At 43.3% G+C, this 20654-nt stretch overlaps 1 protein-coding gene across 2 annotated transcripts in view; it reads left to right on the forward strand.

The window, feature by feature from the left end:
- LOC137255710 (sperm-associated antigen 1-like) overlaps positions 1 to 20654 on the forward strand; it is a 43755-nt gene that overhangs the window by 8275 nt on the left and 14826 nt on the right. For both annotated transcript variants that reach the window (XM_067793202.1, XM_067793201.1), the window contains exons 8-11: positions 1063 to 1162; positions 2173 to 2250; positions 2955 to 3061; positions 4753 to 5476. In XM_067793202.1, coding sequence (XP_067649303.1) covers positions 1063 to 1162; positions 2173 to 2250; positions 2955 to 3061; positions 4753 to 5476 — 1009 coding nt within the window. The remainder of the gene's footprint in view (positions 1 to 1062; positions 1163 to 2172; positions 2251 to 2954; positions 3062 to 4752; positions 5477 to 20654) is intronic.

Raw genomic sequence — 20654 nt, forward strand, 5'->3', positions numbered from 1 at the left:
TGTGAAGTGATCCTCTTTTTGTTTTTTGTGGCTCCGTGTGCTGCCATCAAATCCTTATGGAGAGGAGACAATGCAGCTGGTTTGAAATATACTGTGCATTGTCTTAATCCTAACTGTCTCAGTTGGAGAAGAATATTAAAACATTTAAAATGATGTGAAAACCTCGCTGAATTGCTTGCATTATGCCAGTCTCTGCTTATTTATGAAGTTGCACTGTTGTTTACAAACAAGAGAAAAGAGTGGTCATGTGATATGCAAATTAGCCTATGGCAGTGATGTTATGTAAGTCATTGCTGAGGGGGAAATAGAAATCCTGAAGATCTGGCTAGGAAATGATCACACCAGACAATCCAGTGATCAACATCATGAGCATCATTCTATTTCTACACACATTGCATATGATGACTTGAACCAACTGGAGTCTGACTACTCAAACGTCTTGGTCACCTTTTGCAGCAAGCATAGACTACTGATTAGCTGAGAATTTAGAATCAGCATTAATTGTTTGCCTGTGATAAGAACAAATTGATAATGAGTTTCAGTGTGTGTTTTGTGAAGTTGTTTCACAGTGGTGTATATTGTCTGCTGCCTAGCCACACTTTACTTGTTAGTGAGGTTAGTTTTGTGCTGCATTCAGCAATGTTGCAGCTATATGGCTGTGGTTTGTAAATAATCAAGTCTGGACCACATAACCCGGGGATCAACAGCATAAACATTGTTCTGTGCAATAGGGATATGACATGATATGATTTGATATGATATGATATGATATGATATGATATGATATGATATGATATGATATGTGTCAACCAAGTCAGCCAGCCTGACCACCAAATCCTGAAAGTTGTATCTTGTAACATGTGTGGATTGATAAAGAGCAGTTCTAACCACTATCTTCGTGGTCTGTTGACAAGTGTCAGTATGGTTTTCTGTCTCTGTTTTGGTTGAAATATGAAAGATTTACTATATATTAACTGCTTTAGTTTTCCCAAGTGAATCAGTCACAGGTTGGAATATAGGTAAAAAGTTGAACTGATCAATAATGGACTCTGGCTATTGCAGGCGTTTCGGTCTGGTGACTATGAGGAGTCGGTGCTGTACTACTCCAGAAGCATCTCGTTGCTGCCAACAACAGCCTCGTACAACAACAGGGCCCTGGCTTGTGAGTATGGCCTGCATGATATATCCTGAATGTTCCCATGTCTCAGTAAGTGCTGATTTCATGAATTGTGAAAGGTAATTGTCCTCAGAAAATGCTGATTAAATAAGTTCAGAAATATGATGTGTTGTCTAATACTGTCATACGCATAACTCCCTGTGAAGGTCGGGGGAAGAATAAGCCTTCAGCAACCAATGATTGCCATGAAAGGTGTCTCTGCTTGTAAGAGGCGACTAACGGGATTGGTACATGTATTTCACTAAGCTCACTCACTCACTCCAGTTCCAGTTTCCTTTTTAGGATCAAGTAATATGATGGACAGTTAGTGTTTGTCTCAAACAGCTTTTCAACCAGGAACGTCCAGGTTAGAACATTGGCCTTCAGTAACCCATGCTTGTGGTAAGAGGCAACTAACAGGCGTTGATGGTCAGGCTCACTGACTTGGTTGACATATGTATGTCATTGTGTCCCAATTGCACTGGTCGTGCTTTTTATCACTGGATTGTGTGGTTCAGACTCGACTACTTACAGCAGGAATATAGTTGAAAAGTGGTATAAAACTAAAGCCACTCACTCAAACAGCGTTTCATATCAAGTATGTTTGTTTGACAAAAGATGAAATTATTTGGGTGTGAAATTATCTAAATGTTAAATACTCATTGATAAAATTAGGGGCTTTTGGATAGAGCTAATCATTTGCAGATATCACAGTGCTTTAGTCATTTCATATTTGGGAGCCAAAAAAATCCAGGAAGGAATTGATTTCCATCACCGAAGAGGCAACTAAAGTGTTTGAGTGGTCAGACACATTGACTTCGCTGACACACGCCATTGTATCTCAGCTGTGTGGATCAATACTCATGCTGATGATCACAGGATTATCTAGTTCAGACTTGATTATTTACAGACCATCTCTATATAGCTTTAAGACTGTTGTGTGCAGCGTTACCATACAAACAAACAAATTATTTTGACAGAGAGGTAGTTAGCAAGTTTCACTTTTTGTTCTCCAGACTTGAAGACGGGAGACTGGGACAAATGTTTGACAGACCTTAGTGAGGTGATGAAATCAGAACCAGATAACATCAAAGGTCGGTAAAGTGATGCTCCATGTTCCCTGTGTCAAGTGTATGTCTTACTTATGAGTGTTTGTCTCATATGTATATTATACAATTGAAACACGTTGTTTTGCAGTGTAAAATAACATCATTTTCAGAGAAATATTACCAACTGTGTTCTCATTTGATTTTCAGTGGTAAACAGTTAAAGTGACTGGTTTTAGGCAATGATTCACTGTATTGTAAGCTGTTAAACTAAACTCAAGCAAGGGGACAACTTATGTTAGTTTTGTATACCTGTTATTTCTTTAGCACGTTTTGATTGAAATATACTAGCTAGGACAAAATAATTAGTTTGTTATATCCATCGATATGTTACAGGCATGCTTCTTATATTGTATTATACTTTAGTTTGTATTTTCAGACTGTTTTATGATATAATGGAAGTTTTTTTGTATGTAAAACAACTGAACAATTCATGATTCTTTTTATGTTATCGCTTTACTCGCAGAAGATTTATTGCCAAGCCTTAGTTAAAATGGAGATGACAGGAAATTGTTCCATGTTGTTACAGCTGCCATCCTGTGACAGTTTCCATGTTGTTACAGTTGTCTTGCTGTGACAGTTTCCATGTTGTTACAGTCGCCTTGCTGTTACAGTTTCGATGTTGTTACAGTTTCAATGGAGGACTTTGTTGAAATATATTTGACTACAGAACAACACGTTTTTGACTGCAGGTCTACTGAGACGAGGCACCGCACACAAAGGAAAGAAGGAATTCGGGAAAGCTGTGAAAGATTTCAAAAGAGTATTGGAGTTGGAACCTGCCAATAAAAAAGCTCAGGTTAGATGATTGTGAATTGAAGCTAGTCTAAATGTTGCAAAATTGTCATCAGTATGATAGTACATCCTTTATGAATAACCATTGTCGCAAACAGTTCCATCAATTATGAGATTTTAATCAGGTCCATTATTTACAGACTGCTACATATAGCTAGAATATTGTTGAGTGTGGTATAAGACTAGTGTTGGAAATTGATTTTAACCAGATTTTAATGTCATTATTGATGGTTAATTCATTACAACTGATCAGCCATTGAAAATAATCAGTTAGTCGCAATTATGAATTATTTTCTGTTTTTTTTTTGTTGCTTATGCACAGAAACTAAGAAGACAAACTGTGTAGTTATTGGAGTTCTTGGCAAGTTGCACAAAATGCATTTGCAAATTTTACATCTTTAATGGATTACTAGTATGTTAGGAATATAAATTTCCTGAAGTCTTTGAGACAAATTCATTCATGTTTATAAGACCCGTGAAGGTCCCGGGGTAGAATAGGCCTTCAGCAACCCATACTTGCCATAAGAGGCGACTCAGCTTGTCATAAGAGGCGACTAACAGAATTGGGTGGTCAGAATCGCTGACTTGGTTGACACATGTCATCGGTTCCCAATTGCGCAGACTGATGCTCATGTTGTTGATCACTGGATTGTCTGGTCCAGACTCGATTATTTACAGACCGCCGCCATATAGCTGGAATATTGCTGAGTGCGGCGTAAAACTAAACTCACTCACTCACTCATGTTTATAAAATGTAACAGTCAAAACCAACCTTGTGAAATGGGACTAAACTGGGAACTGACTGGATTGTGGGTTTAACTAAGCACCTTCACAACCAATGCAAAGATGCTTAGATGTTTTTTAACACTACACTCAGCAATATTCCAGTTATATGTCTGGACGAGACAATCCAGTGATCAGCAGCATGAGCATTGACCTACATAAAGATACCAATCCTGATTTGAATCTTCACGGGTTGCTGTTATATGTGACCTTGTGGATTGGGTGGTCAGAGTTGATATGAACCTTTTTCCCTCAACCACTCCATTTTTATCCCCTGCAATGTGTTTTGGGGTGGGGGTGGGTATAAAATGCACCCCTTCTGTCCATCCATATTATCTTTTCTGGAGCAAAACTTGAAAACCATTCAATATTTCTTCACCAAACTAGGCACATAGCTAGATCTGGTGGTGTATTAGTGTTAATAAAATATTTTTCGCATTTCCATGGCAACAAGTGTGACTTAAATTGGAGGTAATGCGGAGGATATTGATGACTGTGTCTTCTTGTTAACTTTTGGAAGGGTTTCGGAATTCTGACAACTATTAAAAATGTCAAGTGAAGAAAAACAGAAATCTATGTTTGTTAAACCTAATCCAAAGAGTTATGTCTACATATTGCTGCAGTGAATATGAAGAGGATAATTTTACGAGAACATTCTGTTTGTTACTATTCATATGTTCAGTTATTATTGATACATATTTGAGGAATGAGACCCATTCATAGTTTTCAGAAGCCTTGAAACATTTCACTGAATAATACAATCTGTTTTCACACTCACACATATCTGTCAGTGTGACTTCCTGAACTACACTAATATGATACTCCTGTCCTGTGTTTTTGTTGTTGTTCAATAACTGCATGAAGTATTTACACCAGTTTCTATCTTACCCACTTCTGACTTGTCCAATCCAGGACTTACTAAATGAGACTGATGCAGACCAGAAGAAGTTTGAACAGGAGAAGAAGGAGAAGAAAGCTAAAGGTCACCGGATGTTGATTGAGGATGTGGAAGGTAGTGAGACTGAGGATGAGGCATCCAGTAAGATTGATGAAGGGATGTGTAGTAAGCAGGCTAATGGATCTGAAAATATTGTTGAAAACGGTTTTGCGGAAGAAAAGCGACAAGAGACAGAAAAGTCTGACTCGGGCAGGAAAGATCAACAAGGCAGCACTTCATCTGATAATGGGAAAACAGGAAGTGGTGCTAAAGATATATGGAACGATGATGAAGTAGGGAAGAAGGTTCAAGGTAATTTGGCAGCTACTTGTGATAGAGACGTGGCAGCTGTTTCAAGCAGTAAAGACACAGATGCTGTGTCAAACAGTACAGATGAAGGTTGTGTGTCAAGCAGTAAAGACACAAGTGCAATAGATAGAACTGAGAAATCAACAGAGGGTGTAGATGGACAATTGAAGGTTGATGAACAGAATGGAAGTACAACTAGTGTTGGTGAACAATGCAAGGATGAAGAACAGGATGCTGCACAAGGGAATGTGGCTCGACCAGTCTTCACTGTGTTGCCTCTCCCAGCTGATGTGGCTGAACTGAGACAGCAGGGCAACAATCTCTTCCGTACTGGACAGTATGCCGAGGCTTTGGTTTGTTACGAGAATGCCATCAACAAGCTGGATGCAGGTATGATGTTTAGCATGAATTGTACGTGCTAGCTTGATGATAATTGGTAAGCACAATATTTGACAAGAGTGAAATACAAGGACAGAAAGTGTGGCAACTATTAGACTGCTGCTAAGCAAATCTTAGGAACTCATTGGTATTAAGTGCTTGTGAAGTACAGTCGGTGGTACAAGACCAATACTGCAGTTGCTTTTGTCTTTCCATGTAAGAATTTTCGAAATATGAATCTACTAATCCAAGCCCTGATCCAAAACTTGACCCTGACCCTGACCCTGACCCTGACCCTGACCCTGACCCCTGATGTAAGAGCTGAGACTGTCATATCTCTGATACATTAACGTCTGACCTCAGATAGTTGTACTTGTAGCAGTAACATCAGATTATGGAATCAGACCTGTCTAGCAATGGCATTAACAATGATGGAAACAAGATACCTTAGATTATAATGGACCTACCCATGAAGATCCAGGATAGAACTGGTCTTGAGCAACTCGTTCTCATAACATGCAGGATTGGGCGATCATCCTTATTGGCTTGGTCGTATCCCAGCTGGGTAGATTGAGCTCACAGTGTTGATCACTGGATCGTTTGGTCGATTATTTTCAGATTGCCAAACACACCTGAAGGAACCATATCTGTGTATTTCAGAACAGCATTCACAGATATCATCCATCAGGAACCTGTTGTACATCTAGTATCAACATGGAATTCTTTGACAGGATTAGTGTATGTTTCTAATATAGGTATTGGAACAGACTGACTGAAAACGTAGGAAACAAGAATGACTGTACAGCAGGGTTTCAAAAATCCCATCGCCTGACGCCCTGGACAAGTCATTTTTCATTTCGAGCAATCAAATAATGGCAGCTTACTTCTCCATGGACTACGAGATAATTTCCACTTATGGTTTCAAACTGCAAATAAATTTGGATTTCATTTCATATCTGCTCATAATGTACCTACTGCATATTGCAATAATAATAATTTCTTTGAAATTTATCACTCTTCGATAAATAGTCCAGTAAACATTAACATCAAACATTGAGTAGTATAGGGAATAGGGGTTCTGGACCACTTTCACGAAATGTCTCTACAAAGCCTTATTTAGTAAATAAGGCTTTGGTTGGGCCCTTAGCTCTTGCTACTATTACCCCTACTATAAAAAAGTTGGCGGTAATTACTGTGCCTTGGTAGGAGGTAACACTGTGCCGTACGGTACGATCAATAATTCTTCTCTTACAAATCCCCTACCCGGCCCATCCCTCAAGTAGTACAAGTTAGGTTCGTCGGCTTTCATATCCACTTTATCTATGTTGTAAGTTTTGACTGACCATATAGGATCGGTGGCTCGCTTACGGCTATCACCCTCGTGTTCCCCTATGTTATGTTTATATCGATGAAACAGTTTAACGTGAACCGCCTACGATCTCTTTGGTGTTCATAATAAAGGCTTGCTGGGCTTTTTGTATCCCCTGTTCTATGTACTTTTTTTTCTCGTCCTCGCTGATAGCAGACTTACGAGACTTGGACCGAATATCTTGTTTCATTTCGTTATATTTTTTGAGTTCAGATAGGATTGAACGAAACTCCTCTTCTGAGATCTTACTGTCAGAGAGTGCCGTGGAAATTCGCTCACTCACTGTGTTCAGCTTTGCTTCGGCCAGAACCCTGATCTCGTCGTGTTTCAATGCCTTACGATTAAGTCTGCGTGATACTAACTTAAGCGCCAACCCTACCAACCCTGTCACCCCAGCCGTTATTTCAATACCTAGCACTATAGGTGCAGCCACGATGGTGGTTAACAACCCAACGCCTGCCGCCCCTAGTCCCATGCTGGTTGCCATAAGGGTAGTGTCAGCCCCGTTCACGATATTGAAAGCTCTATTATACTTTTTACATAGTGCTTTCCGCGTGTCACGGTCTTGTTCTAGTTGACGTTTCACATCACATAACTGCCTCAAGCGGAACCCATCTACGGTTTCCAACGTCTTCGCTACTTCCTCTACGACTGGGTACAGACCCATCCTATAATATATATTTTGAAAGATATTTTAATTGGGTTTCAGTTAATTGTCTATTAATGTATTTGAAGCCTACAAGATCTAGACCATCAGTCAGGGTAATAGGTGAGAGACTAATAGACTTTTCTGTTGTAATAAAAACCCCACTGAGGCTTATTAAGCGGTTTATAGGGGCCCCGTGGGTATCCTGTTGTATAACAATACGACAATATTGGCTTTTGTGTTCGTCAAACCAGTGTATTGACACCCCGGGTAAAATTTGGTGTACTTTTGAGGTGTTTTCATTACCTAAATAGAAAAAGAAGACTTCTATGATGAGTGTGAAAGGGGAGGATATATCAATATATACGTTATAAGGATTATTGCGAAATGGTAATTTATTTTTTACTATAGTCCTTAACCTATTTTTTCCGGGACCAGTAGTTATCATGATTAATGCCCTCTCCGGAATGAAATCCCCGACCCAACTACCGTTGTTCTTAATCTTAGAGATCACCCCATTTTCACCTATTGTGATATAAGGTGAGGCTGGTGTTAAGTTGATCAACCATTTGGGCTCTTTAAAATCTGATAACGACACCCGTTTGTACACGTTGTCTTTGAAGTGCAGGATGTATAATTCATCTTCCTCACCAGGCTGATCGAATCCCTCCGTATCTCCCAGGTCGTTAAGCGTAGTGTTGGGACGATGACTGGTCATTATTATACTATTACGATATAATTTCCAACTGGTTTTCTGATAATAATTCAGGGGTTAACTTCATACCCATGAAGTGTATGTTGTCAGGCAGGAAGATATTGATTAGTGATATCTTGTTTTCCACGATCACGTTGACCCCCTGCAGACTGGTGTTGGAGCCGACACCCACCCGCACGTAAACGTTGCAAACTTGATACTGGTGTCGTTTCACCCACCCGAGTTTGATCCCCTTCACGATCTCGACCTCATTCACCGATGGTTCCCCTAGGTAGACTTTGATGATCAATGTTGAGTTTGCCGGTAGACTCTCTAGTATCTTGACCACGCCTTCGAATTCAGACACCAACTGCAATTTCACGTTTTGTATGGCTGGTTTACTCGATAGCATGTGGGCTGCTATAGTGTTGACTGGGCTGACGACTATGCTACGTCTCTGAGTTGGGACGTAAGCCACGAGCAGGGTTCCATTGTTCAAGACTTTGTTTAGGTGGTTGTCTTTATTATCAGTAAACACGTAGGGAGAGACGAGTCTAATATTAATAAACCAGTCGTTCTCGGGTAACAACACCCACTTGTCATCTTCGGTGAAGACGAGCATATATGGTTTGTTTTTGACGACGGTAGTGCTCTCAACATCGTCTAAGTCGAACAGTTTACCACCGAACGATGGGTATATTACCCAATTATTATCACCGGTGTTGACAAGGGAGTACTTAGTGTTTACTGTTGCTCTTGTGGTATCTATCATATCACTTAGGGTTCCACCGGAGGGGATTTCAACGCGTTTGTAAATGTTGTTTTTCAGTTGCAAGGCATACGATTTACCATCTACTCCGGGAGCGTCGAAACCGCGTGTGTCTCCGAGGTCGGAGATCCCGATATTGACGCATTTTTTCACTCCGGGTCCTTGTGCGCTGGTCATGTTACGTGAAGCGTTAAGCTGAGGTATCCTATATTTACAGGATTATGATTTATATCTAACACCGATATTGTCAGCTCAGGTATGTTGCCCTGGGTTAATCTCTTATACTGCCGTGGTGAAAACGACTCGGTTCTACCGTCGTTGAATTTCTCAGTTTTCACCGGCACTGCTCTCAGTATAGTGGAAGGGTGACCTCCTTGAATGTTGTATGTTGTGCTCACCTGATCGAGATGAATGTACAGCTCTCGGTACGGTACTAGGTCGGGTAACTTCGTGCCTGTGACGGTTGTTGTTGGTTTTATCTCGTCGGGAGACATACCGAGTATCCTCGCTAATGGTCGGCCGAGCCTCAAGGAGGTTCTTCCGTTGTTGATTAACACCACTGTACCGTTTGAGTCGTTCATCTTGAGTTCGGCTCCCAGGGGTTTGAAGACCTCGTCGTTGAGAGAGCACACACTGTAGTAGCCGTCAGTTATCTGACTGCGAGTTCCACTAACGAACAGCTTATTGTTGCTGATATTAATGTTAGTCCATTGCGGTAGGTAGGTGATATCGCAGAGTGCGACTTCGAGTTGACCTGACGTGTTATCGATCGCGTGCGTCAGCTGAACGGCCTCACCGCTCGTTATTCGTGGAAGTGTTATGTACATATTATAATATATAATTTATATATTATAATATGGATTTAGCACACTTGAAAATCGTGGTGAATGCAGATGGTACGGGGTTTAAAACAACCTTTATTAATATCTTTGAAAAATATATCGTGTCCGTTAATAACGCGAAGGCGGTGGTAAACTGGAATCAAAACCCAATGCAGTTTTGGCAGAACCAACTAAACTTTGCTGTGTGGTGTGCGACGACAGGGTCGGGTGTGACACCAGACTACGGTATAGACGAACTGAGTAAGGCGGTTATTTTGTTTCATATTTATTATCAAACGAGACGAATATTGAAGGAAATAAGTGCTCCTCTCCCCCAAGATAAAGCGTGGAGTATGACGAATAACCCCTATGATAGACGCGCTTATGAACGTATTTGTGGGGAGTTTGAGATTCCAACGAATAAAGACTTTCGCCTTCCTGGTGTGAACCATGGTCTCGGTATAGTTCTCGTGTACTTCTACAGGTTCGGAACATATCAGGCCGGTTCTAAAGATGGTTCATACAACCCAAACCGTCTTACATTTACAGGCCCCACAACGAATGAAAAGATCCATGTCAGCTGTATAAAGCAAACCAATCCTGATGCAGCCACAGCCTGGACTAAAATGATCTCAAAAATATCGAAAGAATTCACTCGTGCTGGTACAATACGCTTGAACGACTCGATTCGAACGTACGTGTGGGCGCTGTTGGGTGCGCAGGCGCAAACGCGTTCCAACATCATAGGTAAGGGAGCTGCTTTCGACACTCAGAAACAGTTCGTTGCCAACGTTGATGATACTATTAATTCTCCAGTTGATCTCCCGAGGGCCATCGACCGCTACCAAAAAGCGTTAGAAAACGCCAGATCGAAAGTCAATTACGTGTTCGGCGTGGGGTTGTACATGGCTCCGAGTGATATGCAACTGAGAATAAAAAAAGAGGTGAATTATAACAACAAAATAGTCATAGCCACGGCGGGCCAAAAGTTGGGTATCAACCCCGATATTAACGCCCACCATATCCCACACACCCAACCACGTGAAAAGGGTATAGTGGCGCCACCCCCGGAGCCTAAAGTTCATGTGTCCCCCACACACCCTCATGTGCATGTGGGGGTACCCCCCTATCAGCAGCATATTGATAATAAAACAGCCCTAGTGGTTGGTGGGGTAGCTTTGGGACTTATTTGGTTAAAGATTTCTTAGCCGCTACGTACACCAGACCCGCCACGGCGACGATGGCTGCCCACAGGTTTTGACTGAGCCACATGGCAGTTTTAGACAGAGCGCTCAACAACCACGAGACGATGCTACCCAGTATGCCGGGAAGGGCTTCAGCGGCTTTACCAGCCAGTTTAGCTAGGCCTTCCCCGAGTTTTTTAATCCAGTCTTTAACACCACTTGGAGTTCCCCCTCCGCCGGCAGGACCCACAGGGGTTCCCCCCGTCAGTGACACCACCAGGGTTGATATGATGAAACCCAATGCAGTCAGAATGCTGGCGATGGTGATCCCTTGCTCCCGGAACAATATCCGAATCCTGTTGGCTAAAGTTGTATCCTCGTTCAGTATTCTATCGATTGTTTCCCGAATACGACTGATCTGGGATCGAAGCTGTTCACGATTCGAGGAAGCGGATTCCAATCGTGTACGTCTCTCGTCTTCTAAATCACGTAGTCGTTCATTGATACGACGCTTCATATCATCGTTTTCAGTTTCGTTGAGTTTGGTTTTTTCCCTAGCGATGTGCTCGTCGATTTCGTTCAGTTTCCCCATGTTGTTCACGAGTTCTCCACGCACGCGTTTCACGGCTTCGTCTAAGCCGCGCAGTTCCCTTACCGGAAAGTCAAACCCCGGTAACGGTTTGTCCCAGTAGGTGCTCAACAGTTTTTCTATGCTGTCTGAGGCTTCTGTGGCACGCTGTGGTGTCATTTCATCTCTAGTGGTGAGGTGGGATCTGGTAGCTTGCAGATCTTCAACAACGGACTTAGGTATTGTACCAACGTAATCATGCATGTTTAGATGTTCACGGATAAATTCGACACCATGGCGTCTGGCTAGAGTTGACAAGGCCAGTGGTTTTTTATTGCGCTTGTTAACGAGGTCAACCCCTGGGTCAGACTTAAGGCTAGAACACCCTTTGTATCAATAAAAAAATTATCAAGGTATCGGCCCTGTGGTTCAACGTAGTTTTTATCTCTTCTTAAACTTTCGTAATAATCATCTACCGTTGTTGCCAAAAGTTCTTGGTTCAATGATGAACTAGTAAATGAGGTCTCCTGCTCATCATCGAATGCCTGGGCACTAGCGCCCGGCATCTCCGTCATATCTATGTCTTCATCCATTAGTATTTAAATATATTTTATTTATATATAACAATGTACGGCAGAAAATTAGATCCTTTCAGAAGATTGAGAGAGCCATTAGGCGCCAGAGCCGTGCGACAGTCGGTGACCATCACCAACAATCCCAGCAAGATAGACCAGAATCAAACTCTGCTGGTTAGATTTCCAAACCTTGGTGAGAATGACCTCATTGTACCAGGCACTGTTCGACTGGCGTTCAATATCACGTTGACCTCCGACAACGACAAACGCGAGCTAGTGCGGAACGTGGGTCGAGCTATCATCAAGAAAACGACCGTCAAGATCAGCGGTAACGAGGTGCTGAGCATCGACGACAGCGACGTGTTTCACTGCTACAAGGATCTCTGGAAAAGCGAGGGAGAACGAGTCAATGATGTGTACCAGGGTATCAGCAAATCAACCCGGGCGCGCATAGGATACGTCTTCACGACAGACCAGCAAGACAAGCTATCGGACGGTGAAAAGGCCATCGCTCTAGCATACGGGAATCGATTCTGCGTGCCGCTCGACTTCGAGTTGCTCACGGGACACGCGCCGTTTTACCAGGCCGCGCTGGGTGATAGGCTCGAATACGAGCTCACGTTTAACGACTATAGTAAAGTAGTGCGTACGCCGAACGGTGATGAGGCTAGTTATGCCATAGACAACATCTCTCTGGAGTTCGACATGGTCACTAGCCCGGAGCTGGCCAGGCAGGTTCGAAGCCAGTACTCTGGGAAGATGGCTATCCTGTACGATCGCGTACTGAGGCATAGATCAGTCGTGCGAGATAAGAGCGACACTGTGTGGAATATCAACCTGAACGTGCCGGCGCGATCGATGAAAGGTATCCTGGTCGTTCCCGTGGAGGATTACGATCCATTCCGGAGGGACAGCGAGAAGTTTTTCAACCCCGAGATTGAAAAGGTGGAAGTTACCATCGAGGGCGTGCCCAACCAGCTGTTCAGTCATGGTATGAGACCACACCAGCAGTGGGATGAGATAAAAAAGCTACCAGTGGGGGACTACATAACAAAGGACCTGGACCTAGGCTCCGTGCAGATCGGTGAATACCTGACCACCAAGTACGCCCTATGGTTGGACATGCGATCCACGGATGATGATAAACTGCACGGTAGCGGGCGCCGTATAGATAACGGCAGCGAAGGGATAACCATCCAGATTACTAAGAAGGCTCAAACCGCTGGTAAGTTGAAATTATATCTGTACGTTATTATGGACGCGCAACTTAATATAGACAATGGGAGATTCGTGCAAGCCATCTACTAGTGGGGGAGACCCCCTGGGGTTACCCACTGACCCACACTGCGCCATAGTGTGCGGGCAGACTGGCTGTGGGAAGACCGTTTTCGTGTTGGATATGTTGGAGGGTTACTACAAGGATGTGTTCGATAACATCGTTATCATGTGCCCTACTCTGAGCATGAATAAAACGTACGCGCGACCTTGGGTGATGACGGACCCGGACGTACACAAAATCGACCCTGGAACACGCCTGCAGGACTGGTTGAAAGCTCTTCACGAGAAATTTAAAGGGGAACCGACGCTGTTTATACTGGACGACTGCAGCGCTAATCGCGAGATAACAAAAAAGAGAGACATGCTATCGTACCTGGCCTTCTCCGGCCGGCATGCAAATCACAGCGTCTGGGTGCTAACGCAGAAGTTCAACTCGGTGTTGAAAGACCTCAGGGAGCAGACGCGATGGGTGGCCTTATTTCACTGCAAGGACAGGGATTCGTTCGAGGAGTGTTTGAGAGAGAACGATGTGATGAGTAAATTAGAACGGGAACGGGTGAAGAAACAGCTCGCTGAAACTAAACACGCTAAGCTCGTGCTAAAGACCGACCAACCAGTAGCATATATAGTATGCTAAAGCTAAGCAAAGCTAAGCTAAAGCTAAGCAAAGCTAAGCATAGCTAAGCAAAGCTAAGCATAGCTATGATATTTGAAGTATTTGTCGTGTGCAACTTAACCTTCATTTCTCTGTGTTTTGTCTGTATCGGGTATTATATAGTTAAAACTAAATCTTACTTGTTATATTATAAGATGGAGTGTGAGGAATTGCTCGAACAATTGTCGTTGGAGGGTTCCCCCACGCCGCCGGCAGGCCCCACTGATGACAAGCGAGAGAAACTGGTGGCGTTGGCTGTTGGCGGCAAAGCCAAACATTACTTTGGAGACTACACTCCGGATAAAATTAACAAAATGTCAGCCGAAGAAATCGATAAGCTGTACGCTAGATACGAGTCCCGGCTCGGAGCAGAAATGACAAAGACAATAGGATCGGCTATGACCCAGATATACACCGGTATTGTGTCATACTTCTTTCCCATTCCACCAGAGCGCCGACTTTACCTGTGGGAGGACCTCGAGAAAGACCCTTTTATCGAACACGCCGTGAGCTCTATCAGCTGCGGGCTGTACCACAAATATGGTATGTTGTTGGCTCCAGTGACGGCGGCGATTATCACGGCAAAACATTGTCAATTTGAGAGAAAGAATAATAATAATAGTATAGATGGATGCTGCACAGGAACCAGTGAGTCCCGAGGTGACGGTGGAGACCCCTTCACAGGAACCAGTGACGGTGGAGACCACTTCAACAGTAACCAGACAGAAGAATCCTAAGAGAGTAGCTGCCGGTAAAAAACGGTGGTGTAACCAACATAAAGTGACCAACCCAACCCGACTGTTGTTGGCTGTAGGTGTAACTGCTGCCGTGGTTATAACATGGTTATATACACGTGAGGGAACTGAGGGAGTGGGGGTACCCCCCACGCCGCCGGCAGGCCCCACTGTTGACCCGCATATCATGTTATAATTTTAATATTTTATATCATATATAGTCTGGTTCATAATTATTGAGAATTTTTCTTCTTACTTTGAGCTATCCTAACACCTCAACTGATTCACTGATACTTAAAACTAAGTAATGGTATAAGGGAGGTAACTCATCTTGGCCTACTGAGTATAGTACAATTAGAGTTACCTCCCCTGAATTTGTAGCAGACGTCATTTTCCTCAGCACTGTCAACAATGTCTGCTGAAGATAAAAGAAGGTTGATTTTTGAGTTGTGTAATCAAGGAATTGATGATGTAAATACATTGGCAGAGAGAACAGGAACTCCTCTTTCTACTGTGTATAGGATTAGGAAGAATTTTAAAGAGGAAAAGGATTTTGGGCACCAGAAAGGAGCAGGGAGACCCAGAAAATTGGACTTCTCAGATCGCGTCCGGCTGGGAATTTTAGCGTCTAAAAAGCAAAGGGCAAGCATCTCCAACATCAGGTATGAAATGATAGAAAGGGGATCAACAGTTGTATCAAAATCTACAGTTAGAAGAAATTTGATTGATCTTGGATGGGAGAAAGAGACTAGAATTCCTTCTCCTCTCATGAAACAAGAACATAAAGACAGGCGTGTTGAGTGGTGTTTGGCACATGAAAACTTTGACTGGGAAAATGTGATTTTTACTGATGAAAGCTCAATATGGGTATATCCCAATAATGTGAAAATATGGACAAAGTCTGCGTCAGCACCGTTGTATCAACGACCTAAATACAGCCCAAAGTTTCATGTATGGGGAGGGATATCCTTATTAGGAACGACCCCGCTGTGTGTGTTCGAGGGAAATCTGACAAGTCAACGCTACACTAACATATTAGATAATTTTCTCCTTCCAAGTGCACATGTGTTTTATGGAAATGACTGGATTTTGCAGCAAGATAATGATCCTAAACACACCGCAAAACATGCCAAGCAGTGGTTTCAGGAGAAAAATGTGACTGCATTACCATTTCCTGCATATAGTCCTGACTTAAATCCCATTGAGAACATTTGGGGGATGATGAAGGAATGTGTGAATCAAAAGGGGTTGACAAAAATTGAAGACATGAAGAGAGAAGTGGTCCGATACTGGGACAGCATAACTCACGAGACACTAACCTCTCTGATAGGAAGTATGCCTACCCGTCTTAGACTGTGCTGTGAAGCTCAAGGAGACTTGATAAAATATTAAATTGTTACCTACACAACATGAAAAGGTCAGTTCACTTTCACAATACATTCAATTTTATCTGATTTGTTCTCGTTTAATAATATGAAATGCTTTAGCTATTCTCAATAATTTTGAACCATACTGTACATAATGTCTGAGGGGAAAACGTTCGTCAAAGACGCATACCACGCCACAGTGGTCGCCAGTCTAGCCGTAGGGTACGCTCGGTTGACTAAAATGGTGCTTAAACAACCAACTATCAAGCTAGATTTCAACCTGCAGGATATGGGTATGCTCATAATGAACCTTGGTATGGCGATGGCCACAAAAGACATCCTAGTAAAACAAGGAATAATACCTGATAATATAATGAAATAAATATAGGGATGGCCACGATAGCTATGATGGTCGGTGGGGCGTTAGTGAATGCCCTGGCATTTTCCGGGAGTAATTTCCTCTTCTCGAAACTACGAGATGATCACGCGGCTGAAATACAGGAAGAAAGGAAGCGGCACGATCTCGCTACTGAGAACTTACAAAAGGCACAGGACGAGTACGTTAAAAAATGCCTCCAGAGGATCGATTTTATTAACGAACAACTCAAGCGTGAAAACCATGCCATTAAAACATTCTACGATGTCGATGAAGCAATGAAAGAATACTATTTACTAACTGGTAAACAATTGGAACCGCTCAATAAACCCACACTCGCTCAGTACTACACACCATCCAAGGGACAAATGAATCGTGAACTGGGCTTCATAGTGTTGGGTATAGCAGCTACTGCGTTGGTTGCGAAGCAATTAAACTAAAACACCTATATAAGTAAACATGAGACCCGCTCCATACCGATGCGAATATATACTTATGGGGAAGACCGAGGCCTGTGGTAGGAAATGCAGGAATCAGGGGTTCTGTTGTTTCCATATGGGAAGTCCTAACTACACATGTTCTGTGTGTGGTATCGGGGTTAAAGGACACTACTGTCTATGTAAAGCTCACGGAGCGAACATAGTCAGACATCAACTCATCTACGAGAATAAAAAAGGCTACATAAAAGAACGTAGGCGACTGCTCAAGATAGCCGCTTAAGAGTTACCTCCCCTTACTGTGAACCAATTAGACATTGGTTCTCTTAGGTGTAAACACGATGTCTACTGTAAGCGAGCTCAAGCGGGTCGCAAAACAGAGAGGTGTTATCGGGTATTCTAGAATGCGGAAGTCAGCATTGTTGAGATTACTAGGTTTAGAAGCCCCTCCTACGGTAAAACAATTAAAAGCTCAAGCAAAACAGCTTGGACACACGGGTTATTCAAACCTGGGGAGAGCCGGGTTAACCGCATTGTTATCACATGCCCCCGTAGCACGTCCCACTGTAAAACAACTGAAAGCCGAGGCACACGATTTGGGTTTAGGCGGGTATTCCCGTATGAGAAAACCACAGCTTTTAGAATTATTATGACAGAATAGAGCTATTGACCTACAGTTCGTGCGCACTAAGCACGCCGTAGGCAACTATTTGGGAGGTTGGCGCATGCACGTTGATAGAAACATAGACATTATAGATATCAAGCCTCTGATAGCTGATAAGGTCAACCAGGAACTAAATAATCTAGGAAGTATCAAGTTTCAGATCACAGTGAAAATGTCGCTCGATAAGCAGGTTGGGAGTATCACTGAGTATGTTCAGCCTTACTTCCGAGGTCAACAAGAGGTCGTCACACATGCAGAGACCATTGACGCATCAATCGATACAAGTTTTCAGCAGATACGAGAATACCTAGAACGCTACACACACTTGGGGTCCGGGTGGGCTGTAGATAAAATCGATAATGTCTATCTCGACATAGCTAAATACGTGCCGTTCAGAGGCGGGTCATACCTAGCCTTGCCTCCCTACTATAGGAACAAACATGCCATAGTAAACGTTAAGAATAGAGGAAACGATTGCCTGAGGTTAGCTATCAGGTCAGCCTTATTTCCAGCTGGCACTCATTCAGATAGGCTTTCTAGCTATCCCCAAGACGATGGGCTCAACTGGGATGGTATAGATGAACCCACCCCCATATCCCAGATCACTAAAGTAGAAAAACAGAATAATCTGGCTATAAATGTCTTTGGGCACGAAGGTAACACAACAATAGTACACAGGGTCAGCCCGGTGAAGGATCGCCAAGTTATCAATATATTCATGATCCAGCGAGGTGAAAAGTATCACTACACATGGATAAAACACTTTAGCAAGCTGTTGTATGACCAATCAGCATACAAAGGAAAGACCCACTTCTGTGAACGATGTCTACACGGTTTCAGTCGAGCTGATTTATTAGAATCCCACCGGGATGATTGTCAAGGTGTGGGGCAGACGGCCATACGAGTCGAAATGCCTAAGGAAGGTGAAAATATCCTAAAATTCAGTAACCACAAGAACCAAATGTCTGTACCTTATATTATATACGCCGACTTCGAAGCCTTAGTTGTGGGTGGGGATTCCCCCACACCCCCTAGTGGGGGTAGCTTCACCCACAAGACACAAGAGCATAAAGCCTGTTCGTTTGGATACATTGTCGTCCGTTGTGACGGGGAAACGAAAGCCCCGGTAGTGTATAGGGGGCCTGACGCGGCTGAAAGGTTTCTAAAGTGTTTGCAGGAGGAAGAAAAAATTATTAGGAATGCATTGTATAAAATCGCTCCCATGCGTCTGACCCGAGTCGACAGGCTAGCCCACGCTAGTAGCATTAACTGTCACGTGTGTGAATCACCACTTAACGGTGATTCGGTGAGAGATCACTGTCACATAACTGGTAAGTATAGAGGCGCTGCTCACAACGCGTGCAACCTCAAGCTTAAAATCAACCCTAAGACAATAAACATCCCCGTTGTCTTTCACAACTTGAGAGGGTACGACTCACACTTGATCATGCAGGCCATCGCGAAAATCGATGGTAATATAACGTGCATCCCCAACAACATGGAGAGATACATCTCCTTCAGCTTAAACGGACTTAGGTTCATTGACTCGTTTCAGTTCCTCCTGTCGTCACTCGACAGTCTGGTCAAGGCCAACAATACCTTCCCTATCACCGATCGGTACACAGACGCCGAGACTAGACCCCTGCTTATGAGGAAGGGTGTGTACCCCTATGAGTACATGGATAGTTGGGCTAAGTTCACCGAGACCAGACTACCCCCTATTGACTGCTTTTATAGCAAGCTGAATGAGGCGTCCGTCTCACGAGATGATTACTCGCACGCGACTAACGTATGGAATAAACTGGGTTGTAAGAACCTGGGTGATTATCACGACCTGTACTTGAGGACAGATGTACTGCTGTTAGCCGACGTGTTTGAAACGTTCAGGCGGACCTGTTTAAAGCAGTATAAACTCGACCCCGCATGGTATTACACCAGCCCAGGTCTGTCGTGGGACGCCTTGCTTAAAAAGACCGGAGTTAATTTGGAATTGCTCACAGATTACGACATGCACCTATTCATTGAGAAAGGCTTGCGAGGTGGGATTTCCATGGCATCCAAACGATACGCGAAAGCAAATAATCAATACGTGAAAGGTTACGATCCTAACAAACCAACCAATCACATTCTCTACCTCGACGCAAACAACCTGTACGGCTGGGCCATGAGTCAGTATCTACCTACAGGGGGATTCGAATGGGTACCCCACGTTGATGTTATGGAGGTTGCACCAGATTCGAACAAAGGTTATATCCTCGAGGTTGACTTAGAGTATCCCAAGGAATTACACACATCACACAACAGCTACCCCCTGGCCCCCGAACGTATGAGGGTTAACCCAGACTGGATGTCTGAGTACCAACATAACTTGTCAGGTGGGCATGTGACAGACGTTGAAAAACTCGTGCCTAACTTAATGAATAAGACCAAGTACATCGTTCACTATCGCAACCCTCAGCTGTACCTGTCGTTGGGTATGAGGCTGACCAAAATACACAGGGTGCTCATGTTCGACCAGAGTCCATGGATGGAGCCCTACATCAGAATGAACACAGACCTACGAAAAAAAGCCACCAGTGATTTTGAGAAAAATCTCTACAAGCTCATGAACAACTCGGTGTTTGGTAAGACTATGGAGAACCTGAGGAAACGCGTGACCGTGAAGCTGGTTCGATCGAGTGAGGAAGACAAGCTCAGGAAATTGATAGCCAGTCCGGCATTCAACCGTAGTAAGATATTCACAGACAACCTGGTTGCCCTACACATGAAGAAAAGCCACATAAAATTCAACCGGCCTGTTTACGTGGGGATGAGCATCCTCGATTTATCCAAACACCTGATGTACGACTTTTACTACAACGACCTCAAGAAACAGTACGGCGACAGGTGTGAAGTGCTGTACACTGACACGGATTCCCTGCTGATGGAGATTCGAACCGAGGACGTGTACGAGGACATGAAAAAACACCTCGATTTATATGACACCAGCGATTACCCTAAGACCCATGCCATACACAGTACTGTAAATAAAAAGGTCCTAGGTAAGATGAAGG

Source organism: Haliotis asinina, chromosome 11 (assembly GCF_037392515.1).
Source record: "Haliotis asinina isolate JCU_RB_2024 chromosome 11, JCU_Hal_asi_v2, whole genome shotgun sequence".
NCBI classification, from domain to species: domain Eukaryota; kingdom Metazoa; phylum Mollusca; class Gastropoda; order Lepetellida; family Haliotidae; genus Haliotis; species Haliotis asinina.